General features: G+C 40.7%; 1 protein-coding gene across 11 annotated transcripts in view; it reads left to right on the top strand.

Annotated features, from left to right (window-relative positions):
- The first annotated feature begins 228 nt into the window (after positions 1–228).
- BTRC (beta-transducin repeat containing E3 ubiquitin protein ligase) overlaps positions 229–13,784 on the top strand; it is a 185,549-nt gene continuing 171,993 nt past the window's right edge. For 3 of the 11 annotated variants that reach the window (XM_036829035.1, XM_036829025.1, XM_036829034.1), the window contains exon 1: positions 264–407. In XM_036829035.1, coding sequence (XP_036684930.1) covers positions 360–407 — 48 coding nt within the window. In that variant the 5' untranslated portion in view covers positions 264–359. Of the gene's footprint in view, positions 408–681; positions 804–1,323; positions 1,507–13,784 lie in introns of those variants that run through there. The other 8 variants (XM_036829031.1, XM_036829027.1, XM_036829029.1 and 5 more) reach the window with 7 other exon arrangements.

Below are 13,784 nucleotides of genomic sequence, written 5' to 3'. Positions count from 1 at the left end.
TCCCAGCCCTAGAAGCTGTAAACTACGATTCCCATACGCTGATTCTCTACTTGACTGCCCGTTGTCTAGACTCGGCTTGTCAGCCACCGCGACCCTACCGCAGTGAACCGCGGGAGTTGCAGTTCGCGTTGTGGCCTCATTTTTTGCGGCGGGAAGCCCCAGAACTACAAATCTCGTGAGCCAGCGGGCTCACGCACGCTCACGGAACAGCTGGTCCTCCCTGGCCCCCCTGCGGGTGCCTGAGAGGTAAGAGGGCGGGGAGAAGGAAGAGGAGGCGGGATCCGGGCGCTGCGTTGGTTGCGGCCTGGCACCAAGGGGGCGGCCCCGGCGGAGTGCGGACCCGGTGGCCGTTGGCGATTATGGACCCGGCCGAGGCGGTGCTGCAGGAAAAAGCGCTCAAGTTTATGGTGAGGAGAAATGTGCAGGCCGGGGAACGGTGGAGGCGGTGGCGTTGGCGGCGTCGCTCAGGCTCGGGTCTGGTCCGCCATCCCGCTGGAGGAGGGGGCAGCGGGACCCTGGGCCGAGGCCGGGGCCGGGGGCGGGGGCGGCTGAAGGGACGGGACTGGAGTTCCTGGGAGGTAGGAGGGGTTGCGGAGAGGACCCGGGGGTGGGGGCAGCAGCTCCGCCATCTTGTGGATGAGAGGCCAAGTGACAGCGGGAGCTTAATCGGGGAGGGGGCTCTGGGCGGCGCGCAGGGCCCTGGAGGGAAAGGGGCGTAGGGACAGTTACTGAAGAGCGGAGGAAGCTAGGAGGAGAGACGCCGTGAGGCCGCTGGCAGGGCCTTCCTTGTGTGAGGGTTACGGGTGAGGCCCGGGAGAAGAGGTGCATTCAGGAGTGAGGAAGGGGAGCGCGGGATAGTGGGAGGAAAGATATTGGGAGTGGGAGGTGGGTGGGAAACGGGCAGCGCTGGATGCAGCTGGATCTAAGGTTAGAGGAGAGAAAGACAGGGCTGGTGGGAGACATAGATTTGTAGAGTTAGGTGGGAGAGATAGCCTTCGCCTTCAGGGTACAATCCCAGCTTGGCCAAACTAATGTTGACAAACTCTGGAAAGGACTAGGCCTTACTTAGGAAGAAAAGGACTGGGGATGGGGGTCTAGCGCTATGATGACAGTCTCTGGGAAAGGAAGGGGGTTGACTAGGAACCAGAATTACAAGTATCAGGAAAGGGGGTACATCCTCTAGTTTGAAAGGAGAAGACAGGAGAGGTTCATTGGTTAGGGAAACCTAGGTACAGGAGATTAGGGGCAAAATTAATAACTAATAGGGTAAAACAAAACTTAGTGCTAAATTGTAGAGATAGTAAAATGAGGGGGCCGGGTGCTGTACTACTTTCTGGGAAAGGAAAGGCCATGGAGAATCCAAAGACCCATAAGAAGTGATAAGATCAATGGAGAAATTCAGGAGATAAAAAGGGGAATGCAGGTAGTGAGGAATGGCAGATGTCAGGATTGGTAGTTATGAGTTTTAGGTTGAAGCACAGTATGAACTTGGATTGGATTTTGTGGGTGTGGTTAAATCCTTTGGAATCTAGTTCTTTAACTTTGAATCATGCTTTTCTGTTTTTGATATGTGTATGTTTGGCAAATTTGTAGAGTCTGATATTTGATGCTTTTAATCTGATGCTTCATTTGTATATCCTAGATGTAAAACCAGACTTTGTGGTTCCAGAATGATGGGATGCATAGACTTACTTCTGTCTTAGCAGGTGGCCATAGAGACATTGATAGTATTTGCAGTCTAGTTTTGCTTTTTCCAGAAGTAATTGTAACCTGTCACTCCAAATCTTATTTCTTTTGTCAGTTATTTTGTGTCTTTGCCTGAGATACCCAAACAAATTTAAACAAACATGGACACTAACCTAATTGAATTTAGGCTTTAAACTGCCCCATTTACAAGAATACCTTTTCAGAGACTGGTCAAATTTACTATAACTTTACTTACTTTGTATTAGTGCTTTCAAAAACACCTAACTAAAGTTCAAGTGTATCTTTAACAAAATTCTTTTAGGCCTGAAGAAGGTTCTTGAGTTTCTGCCCAATGTTGAAATTCTAAAATATTAAGAAGAGGCTTTGAAATTTTTTTGGACTTTAGAAGTGAGAGGAAGTTGCTTTGTATCTACAGCCAGCTTCTAGATTTGAGTCAGAAAAGTGGCAGTTGCTTATTTTTGTTTTCCTGCTTAGAGATTGACTCAATCCTGATCTTGACATGTGTTAGGTTTATGGAATAATGTGGTTTAAAGATCATAAAGAGACATTATGAGATCATCTTCGTTACTCCCCATTAGACCTCAGCCTAGGAACATTTTCAACCGATTGATCTCTGCTTGGTACCAGTGAGTTGTTTTGATAATGGTCTCCTGATTGAGTTAAAGTTGAGCTAGAGATGGCCATGTAGTAGTTTGCAGCTTTTGGGACGCCACACATTATTAAATGTTGAGTCAGTTTCTATAGGGAGAAACCAATTCTTCAGTTTTACAATAGTTACTTTCATTTTTGACTTTGCCTGCTATTGTGGCTGCTGTTTGAGAAAAGGCCAACTGGAAGAGGGTCACCAAGAATGACACCTTAATAACTGAAACAGAATGGAGAGTTAGAGATTTGGTATTCTTTTTCAGCTCAGTAACAGTCTTATTATGAATCTGAGTAAGTCACAACTTGCCTTTGGTCCCATTTACCCTGTTATAACATGTCTGTTTCCTTAGTCAATTGAGATAGGAAGATATTTTATTTGTGTTTGCACCTAGTAATTAGTGCACAGTACACATGGAAGGACTATCCTTTTAATCAAATTGAAGTTATTGATAGTATTTGGCTTTATTTTGTTCTTATCCCTTCCCTCATTTGTGAGTTGTGAATGATAATTTTTATACCGATGCCTGATTTCCACTGTTTAAGAAAATGTAAAATTTGTTTAAAATAGCAACATGAAATGGATATTCTCTTTCATGAATTTTGCTCATTATTATATTGACGTAGTACTTTGATTAGAAATTTTATAATAAAATCTTATCAATGAGACTGCTAATTCAGATTTGACCATAATTCACACATGGTCTAGACTTAAAGTTTACCTTTGGATTTTTGTGATATATCTATATCTGTCTATCCTTCTATATCATATCTGTCTCTCTATATGACAAGTGGAGGGATGAATTTGAAGGGTTTTTAAAATATTTATTTGTTTATTTGTTTTTGGCTGCTTTGGGTCTTCGTTGCTGCGCACGGGCTTTCTCTAGTTGTGGCGAGCGGGGGCTACTCTCCGTTGCGGTGCACGGGCTTCTCATTGCAGTGGTTTCTCATTGTGGAACACGGGCTCTGGGTACACGGGCTTCAGTCGTTGTGACACACGGGCTCAGTAGTTGTGGCTCGTGGGCTCTAGAACGCAGGCTCAGTAGTTGCGGCACACAGGCTTTGTTGCTCCGTGGCATGTGGGATCTTCACGGGGCAGGGCTCGAACTCGTGTACCCTGCATTGGCAGGCAGATTCTTAACCACTGCACCACCAGGGAAGTCCCTGAAGTCCCAGGATCTTAGAACTGGGAAAATTTGACACATGCATGAAATAATTTTAGGACATATAAAATAGTTTTTTAAAGAATTGAAAGATAAGTGAAAGTGTAAAGGGTAACTTGCTGTGTAACAAACATAAATCTGTGGTTGACTGATGCATTTTCTGTTTCACTTGGTGTTGGCTGGGGTACCAGCATGGCTGGAATGTTCAAAATGGCCACATTCTGTCATGGCTGGCCCCTGGCTGAAAGTTCAGCTAACAGTAAGGCCTTCTGTCCTCCTTTATGTGGGCCTCCTTTCTCCACATGGCCTTTCGATTTCCTTAAAGCATGATGCCTGGGTTCTAAGAAGGAGCATTCCAGGAGATAGGAAATAGAAACCAGTCAGCCAATTCTCTTAAGTCCTAGGTTTGGAAGTTGAGAATGTTGCCGTTGGTCAAAGACAGTCAAGGCCAGCCCAGAGTCAGGGGGAGGGAAAGTAATCTCTACCTGTAGACAAGAAGAGAGGCATGCATAAACAGAGAGAAATTGCTGGGGGCCATGCCCTTTTGAGACTGGCTACCACAGATGCTATTCTAGTTGGATGCTCAGGATAAAAATACAAATGGGATCAGCCAGCTTTGTGGGTAATAACACTAGGAATGCTTTGGAGGCATCTCTTTTTCGAGGTTAACTTCTTAAGGAACTAACATGATCTCCTGCATGACTTGTCTTAATAATGTTACTGTAGAGATAATACTGGATGAATTGATAGGATTCAGGAACTTTTCTTTTTTGCCTGAGAACCATATGTATCTAAAAGCAAGAAACTGCATTTTACAATAAGTACTCAGATTTTTCACTATGATGGGCTTTTCTTTAAATCAGTGAGTTGATTACCAGCTGGTTGGATGGACATTTGAAACTAGTTCTTAGTTTGTCAGAATTTCTATATATCTGTTATCTGTTCTCATTTAAATTAGCCTTCAGTTTCTTTTCTGAATACTCTTATATAGGTATTGGGGTATGGAATTACAAATTAATGATAACTCTCTGTGCTCATTTTCTTGATTCATGTTTGTAATGTACATAATAAATTATTGGAAGTGAATTATTAGATGTGGAGTAAAAATTCTTCTACTTTGAAAGATTGCCAGAAATTTATTGCTAAATTAGAAAATGAACTTTCAAAGGAGACTACTTGTTATTCTATATTTTTTGTGTATTGTTTAAATCCTAAAAGAAAATAACAGGTTAAGAATTTTTTTCTCTTTCTAAAGGGAGGTGGTACATTATGTAAGATCTTGATCATGTATAGATAAAATTATTTGTGGTAAATGGCATTACAATTAAAAAAAAGAATGAGAATGAAGAAAGGAAAAAGGATCTTTGTGGTATTAAAATATTTTAAAATACCATGTGCTTTCTAGCAATATTTTAATACAGCATGAAGGTGCTTTCTAAATGTATATAATAAGAATTCACTGTGGATAAAGTAGAAAATATTTACCAATGTTTAACAACTTGGTCACTATAAAGAAAACTGCTTTCTTTCTTAATAAATCAATCCCAGCATCCTAACATCGGCAGTGGAGGAGGGGAAAATCTCTATGGGAAAGGTCCACGTGATCTTACCATTTCAACTAGTATTCCGTAAGATTCACCTTCTACTGGGGGAATCTCTGGATAATTCCCTTTAGATTTCTGAAGCCTGATTGAAACAGAGCTAGAACATTTTACAGAAGACTCAGAGATAACAGAGGAATAGATACTGAGAGTAATTTTGAACTAAGAATATGATTTGTTCTCTGGGGCACTACAATCATAGTTCCTGGATTGCCTTTGTGGCTAGGGTGAGGATGGGGAGCAGGGGACCAAAAGCCACAGAGCTGGGAGAGAATTCCTGCCTGCTTAAGGTGAACGTTTTTTTTTTTATAAATTTATTTATTTATTTATATTTATTTTTTGGCTGTGTTGGGTCTTCGTTTCTGTGCGAGGGCTTTCTCTAGTTGCGGCGAGCAGGGGCCACTCTTCATCGCGGTGTGCGGGCCTCTCACTGTCGCGGCCTCTCGTTGCGGAGCACAGGCTCCAGACGCGCAGGCTCAGTGGTTGTGGCTCACGGGCTTAGTCGCTCCGTGGCATGTGGGATCTTCCCAGACCAGGGCTCGAACCCGTGTCCGCTGCATTGGCAGGCAGATTCCCAACCACTGCGCCACCAGGGAAGCCCAAGGTGAACGTTTTGAGTTGGAACTTCCTTCTGAGGTCTTGCTCCTTTCTGAGATTTGGCTCTCCCTTCAGGGTATACTTGCCTTCCTATTCCCAGGCTTGTGACTGACCTGACCTGACTCTGTCTGTGTCAATAATAGGATAACCACAGTAGAAATGGGAGGGTTGTGTTTGTTTTTCTTTTCTTTTTTTAATATGATCAGCCATGAATAGCTAATATGTATTTACTTAGTGTTTACTGTTTGCTATTCTAAATTCTTTACATATACTATTATTTCATTTAGTCCTCCCAATAATCCTGTAAGATAGATTCAGTAGTATTGTTACTCCCATTTTCAGATGAGGAAACTGATTCCAGAGAGGTTAAGTAACTTGCACAAAGTCTCTCTGCTTAGCAAGAAGCCTGAGATCAAACCCAGGCAGTCTGACTTGAGACCCTCACTTGCACTGTGTTTCATCCTTGAAGAGCAGAGAAACAGTGGAATATGATGGCACATTTCTTTGCTGGTCCGATGGGCCGGAGTGGAGAGTTACTGTCCAGACTTACATGTAGATTTCTGATCATTTGAATTACTGAGGAAACGGAGTTGTCACAGTATCATTGTATCAATTGGCTATTGCTGAGTAATAAAGACCCACAAAGTGTCATGGCAATCCAATGATAGTTATTTATTCTCATGAATATGTGGATTTGCTGAATATTGGATGACATAGATTGAATTTTGTTGGGTCACTCTGGATTTGGCTGCTCACTCAGGACTGTTCCACATATTATTCTGGGACTCAGACTGTAGAGGCAATGACTTCCCAGGCAGAGCTGTCCTCATAGCTGTAGAGCAAGAGAGCAAGCCCAGTTGTTCAAGTGCCTTTCAGTCGTTGGTTTTATTATACCTGCTGATATTCCGTTAACCAAAGTAAATCACATGGTCAAGTCAAGAGGTGGGAGAGTATACTCTGCCCATAGAAGGAGTGGAAGAGAGAGCAACTTGCACAATAATTTACTATAGTAATAATAATCTAATATACTTGATTTATAGAAGAATGATAAAATGCTTACTATTACAACTATTGTGCTTTCTTTCTGCTCTCCCTTGTTGGCACTATTCTGATTAGCACCTTCACATTTTGGTTACTGAACAACACCTATTGGTTGGATACTTCCAGAATCACAATTTAATACAGCAGGTGTCTTTGTATTATGTCATGTAGGAAAAAAAAAAGTGTAAAGAAATAATCAGAATCTTGACTTTAATCCACAGTGATGCCCTGGAAAGTTCATCAATATCACAATTCTGTTTTTCTGTACTTGGGAAGGATAAGGTTGATGTCACTGAGTAGCATTTGTAACAGAATTTGAACTGTAACAGAATTTGAATCAAGGTCATACATAATGCCCTAACAACTCCCTTGGTATTACATTCAGAGCTCTTAAGCCCCTTCCCTGAACCTAAACTTAAGGCTGCAACGATATTTTCTGATGTCTGGGGGACTTTTAGGCTTTCACTGAAAAGTTGTGGAAACAGAATTGTAGCATGTGGATAATGTTTTTGCAGCACGGATACGTAAATCCTTGTACTTCTTAGGAAGTACTACACGAAACTGTTAATGTGTTTTTTTGTGAGATGTTGGATTATGGGTAATATTTCAAAATATTTGGCAACTGAAGATGTATTAGGAAACACAAAAAAAGCACCACTTAGGTGATTTTTCTTTTCTGTATATTCCTTAATGTTTTCTACATTTTTGACAGTGAATATGTATTGTTTTTAATCAGAAAAATTAAAATTTAATATATTTAATGCATACATTTATAAAACAAGTACCCCAAATGAAGACCTGCACTTGATCATGGACTACAGTGTAGCAAGTGTACTGGCCAGTGGTGGCTTGAATAGACACCTCACTCTGAGCTCATTTTCTTAACTGAAAAGTCTTAACTGTTAGTCTTACCTAGTTAAGAAGGGTCTCTCTTTCTCTCTTCCCCCCCACCCCAGTTCATTTTAAATTGTAAATTGCCATGTATAATGTGTTAATTGATAAATTATGCTACTTAAACTCCTATATGTATCCAAGGTTTTCATTGGAAATTTAGAACTCTATGGTCCTAAATTGTGCTGGAGCACTGCATTTTCCTGTTAAGTAGTACTTGACAAAATGAGTGAGTTGACAACTGAAAACGAGGCATGCAGTGTGGTTTGATAAAAATATAAACATAAACCAAGTGCAAAACATTATGTTACATGTGGAGGGAGGTGGTTATGGGGGCAGGAGGGGATGAAGACACAAAGTTAAGTATTATAAAACTTCTGTCTTCTCTAGAACTTCACAGTCTGTTGAGAAGATAAGCATTTATAAATATCTCTTAAGGCACACTTTGATAAGTGCCATAATAGAGGCACAAAGTGCTATAGAAGTTAAGGGAGGGGAAATTAGTTTTAACCGGAAAGATCTTTGGAAGGTTTGAAGAAGAGAGCTTCATATTGGTCTTGTGGAATAGATAGATTTTGACAGACTTGTTTCTGAAGTGGGCAGTTCCAGGAAGAGGGAGTAGTTTGGGTAGAGGCCAGAAGATCAGGAGATGGCCAGCACTGTGTGAGTAGATATGTATGATTTGAACATAAGGTGAATAGCAGACAAGAGGGAAAAGATAGATTGGGAGCCTAGGGAGTTTGGATTGAATCCAGTTTGTATTTAAGAATAATATTCTAGTGTACTTGGTATGTGTCTATATAAGCTTTTATTGAAGTAAAATAAGTATACTTTTTAAAGAAATCATAAGTATACAGCTCATTGAATGTTTACCCAGTGGTCACTTCTGTGTAACAATTATCTAATACCTGTAGATTAGTTTTTGCCTTTACTGGTATTTAACTTCACATAAATGGAATCACTCCAGTATATATTCTCTAGTGTCTGGCATCTTTTGTCCCACATAAGAAGATTCATTCAGGTTGCTGTGTTAGGTGTAGTATGTTCATTTTTATTGCTGTGCAGTATTCCACTGTGTGAATATAGTTCAAATTTTTAGCCATTTTATTGTTGATGGACGTTTGGGTTATTTCCAGTTTAGGGTTACTGTGAATTGTGCTTTTATGAATAATCTTGTACGTGTCTTTTCTTGTACATATGTACATATTTCTGTTGGGTATATACCTAGGAGTGGAATTGCTGGGTAATAGGGTATGAAAAATGTTTAGCTTTAGTAGAGTCTATGAATTTTTTCCATTTCATACTTTCTACAGCACCATATGAGAGTTCCAGTTGCTGTACATTCTTGTAACATTTACTTGCTACTGTCTTTTTTCACTTCAGCCATACTAGTGGGTGAATGGTATTATCTGACTGTTTTAATTTGCATTTCCTTAATGACTGCTGTAATCAAGCACCTAAAAAGATTATTGAGGTTTTTGGCTTTTTTAGGTTTACTGGCTGTTTAGATATCCTCTTTTTTGAAATGTCTATTCAGGCCTTGGTCATTTTTTTTTTTATTGCATTGTCTGCCTTTTTCTTATTGATCTATTCCCTATATTCTGAAAAATACAATACAGATCTTTCAACAAGTATATGGTTCTTTTGTAGGAACGTGTGTTTTGTTTTCAGATTTTTTCATTTAAGAGATCAGTAAAAAAGTCACAAGATTTTGTGACTACAAAATACCTACACAGGATTTACAGGGTTAACAGTTTTTTTTCCTACACAACCAATACTTGAAAAAGAAGCACCACTGTCAGCACCATCATTTTATAAACGAAAGAAGGAGCTTTTTAATGCCACAGAAGTAGAAAACACATAATCTCAGAATAAAGGAGACTTTTTGAGGTAGGCAGAATAATGCCCTCCCCCCACCCCCCATCCAAGATAGACAGTCTAATCCCAAGAACCTGTGAATATGTTAAATTACAGGGCAAAGGGGAGTTAAGGTAAAAGATAGAATTTGGTTGCTAATCAGCTGACTTTATTTTTAATTTTTTGCCATGCAGCGTGCGGGATCTTAGTTCCCTGACCAGGGATTGAACCCCTGCCCCCTGCAGTGGAAGTGTAGCGTCTTAACCACTGGACCGCCAGGGAAGTCCCTCAGCTGACTTTAAAATAGGGAGATTGTCCTGGATAATCCAGGTTGGGCTCGGTGTAATCACAAGGGACCCTAAATGTGTAAGAGGGAGGCTGAAGAGGAGGTCATAGTGATGACATGTGAGAACTCAATCCACTGTTGCTGATTTTGAAGATGGGGTAAGAGAGCCGTGAGCCAAGGAATGTGAGCAGCCTCTAGAAGCAGGAAAGGACAAGCTAAGCCTCCAGAAAAGAACATAGCCCCGCTGAGGCCTTGATTTTTGGCTCAGTGAGTCCCATTTCAGACTTCAGAACTACAGGACTGTCAAATAATAAATTAATGTTGCTTTAAGCCACTAAGTATGTGGTACTTTTTTAAAGCAGCCATGGCAAACTAATAGTCTCTCTTAAGATAGTTATCCTAATTGGGGTGTGTGTATGTGGATAAAATACACATACATATAACATCACTATATTTATTTTTAGTGTTTGGTAACTACCAGTGCAATTCTTTCTCTTTCTCTTAATATTTTATTTTGAATCAACTCAGAATTACAGAAAAGTTTCAAGTACAACACAAATGACATTTTTTCCTGAATCATTTGAGAGTAAGTTGTCACATCATCACCAAATGCTTTAGTGTATATTTTCTGCAAGCAAGGACATTCTGTATAAGACAACCATCAAAATTCAGAAATTAACATACAGTACAGTTACAGATCTAACCCCTTAGACCCCATTCAAACTTTGCCAGTTGTTCTAATAATGTTCTTTTTTTTTAAAAAAAATATTTATTTATTTATTTATTTGGTTACACAGGGTCTTCGTTTCGGCAGGCGGGCTTCTTAGTTGCAGCTCGCCAGCTCGTTAGCTGCAGCACGTGGGCTCCTTAGTTGTGGCAGAGGGCTCCTTAGTTGCAGCTCACCAGCTCCTTAGTTGCAGTACACAGGCTCCTTAGTTGTGGCATGCGAACTCTTAGTTGTGGCATGCATGTGGGATCTAGTTCCCTGACCAGGTATGGAACCTGGACCCCCTGCATTGGGAGTGCGAAGTCTTATCCACTGCGCCACCAGGGAAGTCCCTCTAATAATGTTCTTTATAACAAAAGGGTCTAATCCAGAATCACGTACTGAAATTAGTTGTCATGTCTCCTTAGTCTCCTTCAGTCTGGGACGGTTCCTGTCTTTAACTTTCATGACTATGGCACTTTTGAAGATTATAGGCTAGTTATTTTGTAGAATGATTCCTCAATTTGGGTTTATCTGATGATGTTTCCTCATGATTAGATTTGGGTCCTGTATTTTTGGCAGAAATACCACAGAAGTGTTGCTTTGTTTTACTTATTGCCTCCTGTTGGGTGACACATAATTTTTGTTTGTCTTACAACTTTTTTTACTTGATTAAAGTGGCATCTGCCAGTTTCTTCTTTAAAGCTAATGTTTTTGTAGTAAGTATCTTGTGGGAAGGTACTTTGAAACCATGTAGCTATCTTATTCTTCATCAGATTTTCAATCTATTTCTAACAGAATGAGTTTATGAATTCCTGTTTTATTTGATGGGTTATAATACTATCATTCTTTTTTTTTTTAATTTTTTTTTTTTTTTTTTCTGTGTTGGGTCTTCGTTGCTGCACGTGGGCTTTCTCTAGTTGCGGCAAGTGGGGGCTGCTCTTCGTTGAGGTGCGTGGGCTTCTCATTGCAGTGGCTTCTCTTGAGGAGCACGGGCTCTAGGCGCATGGGCTTCAGTAGTTGCAGCACGCAGGCTCAGTAGTTGTGGCTCGCGGGCTCTAGAGCTCTAGAGCGCAGGCTCAGTAGTTGTGGCACACGGGCTTTGTTGCTCTGCAGCATGTGGGATCTTCCTGGACCAGGGCTCAAACCCGTGTCCCTTGCATTGGCAGGCGTATTCTTAATCACTGCGCCACCAGGGAATCCCAATCATTATTTCTTTTGACACTTAAATTGCTCCCTGTTTGGCCAGTGAGAGTGCTTTCAAACTGCTTTCTTTGTCTTTTTTATGTATTTCTGTCATTCTTTGAACATTGTACTTTCCCCCCCAGCCCTGGAATCAGTGATTTCTCTTTTTTTTTCTGGTTTCTTTTAGTAGAGAATGACATATAGAAGTCAACATCTGGGTGTTAGGTATACACATTGCTATTGGGTGTCACTGCTCCCAAGTCCTCTCACTGGACAGAGGTAGGGAATATATATGTATGTGTAAACGTGTGTACACATACATGTGCACACACATATCGCTATTTTAATTTTATCTACATATTTATTTAAAACCATGAGTTCACACAGATATCTCCAATTCTTGTCTAACACAACAGGGTTTATCCAATAATTTGCTTTCCATAATTGTAACTCCCTTTTCTGATAGTAAGTTGGCTCTCATTATCCTCAACATAATTTCTTTTTTTTTTTAACATAATTTCTTAATCAGTCCCCCCTGTATGTGACCAGTCTCTCCTGTTGCTGCTGTTCCTGACACCCATCATGTGGATGCCATCCTCACCTTATCAGTCTCCAAAATCCCATATTAGGCTGCTGCCCCTAGCCCCCATTTGAAGACCCTTCTCATTTCAGTCTCTGATACTGTGCACTAGGTTGCTCTCCTCACTCCATTTGGACTCGAGCACCTTGTGCAGGGCTACTAAGGCTGCCATATTCCTGTATAGACATTCTCTTTATCCTGCTAGGGTTCTGACATCCTGCTGTAGGTCACTGCAGATCCCTCTATGCCATCTCATGTACACACTTGTTTTCCTTGACCCTCACTAAACTGAATACAGATTTTTCACTTTGTAAAACTGAAACTCTTTACCCATTAAACAGTCCCTGGCAACTGCCATTCAGTCCCTGGCAACTGCCATTCAGTCCCTGGCAACTGCCATTCAGTTGCCTTCAGTCCCTGGTAACTGCCATTCTACTTTGTTTCTATGAATGTGACTACTCTAGATACCTCATATATGTGGCACCATACAGTATTTGTCTTTTTGTGACTGGCTTATTTTTCTTAGCATAATGTTCTCAAGGTTCATCCATGTTAAGGCATGTGTCAGAATTTCCTTCTTTTTAAAGGCTGAATAATATTCCATTGTATGTATATATCACATTTTGTCCATTCATCTCTTGCCAGACACTTGGGATACTTTTACCTTTTGGCTATCATAAATAATGCTGCTATGAACATGGGTCTACAAATATCTCTTCAAGACCCCAAAACGCTTAATATTTTTTCATCTTGATCTTTTGTTAGCACTTTTATGAATTCATCAGTTTTCCATTAGAGTTCTGAAAATGCTTATTCATTCAGTTCAGCAGTATAGTCAGTTACCAGAAACCTGTACTTGTCAGAGTCTTTTCCATGAATATTTTGCCTTTTACATTTAGATCTCCAGTCCGTCTGGAAATTTTATGTTTGATACGAGGTAGAGGACAGAATTCAGTTTTGTTTTGTTTTTCATCTGTTGCGTTGCATGGTCACTTTTCTCATATACCACCTGTCGATATATGTGTGTGGGCTTGTTTCCAGGACTTTTATGTTCCAGTGGTCTATTTATCCTTGTGCCAATATCACACTTTCTTTTTTTTTTTTTTTTTAATTTTCAGCTAACATTGATTTTGTGTTTCAGTGTATTTAGTAAGCCTAAGCAGAGACATCTTTTTTTTTTTTTTTTTTTTTTTTTACTTATTTATTTATTTTTGGCTGTGTTGGGTCTTCGTTTCTGTGCGAGGGCTTTCTCTTGTTGCGGCAAGAGGGGGCCACTCTTCATTGCCGTGCGCGGGCCTCTCACTATCGCGGCCTCTCTTGTTGCGGAGCACAGGCTCCAGACGTGCAGGCTCAGTAGCTGTGGCTCATGGGCCTAGTTGCTCCGCGGCATGTGGGATCTTCCCAGACCAGGGCTCGAACCCGTGTCCCCTGCATTGGCAGGCAGATTCTCAACCACTGCGCCACCAGGGAAGCCCCCACACTTTGTTAATTACTATATTTTTAAACCAATTCTTGATATTGGATACTG

Source organism: Balaenoptera musculus, chromosome 16 (genome assembly GCF_009873245.2).
Source record: "Balaenoptera musculus isolate JJ_BM4_2016_0621 chromosome 16, mBalMus1.pri.v3, whole genome shotgun sequence".
NCBI lineage: Eukaryota > Metazoa > Chordata > Mammalia > Artiodactyla > Balaenopteridae > Balaenoptera > Balaenoptera musculus.
The sequence above is the reverse complement of the archived record's forward strand: the minus strand, read 5'-3'. Positions and strand labels throughout refer to the sequence as shown.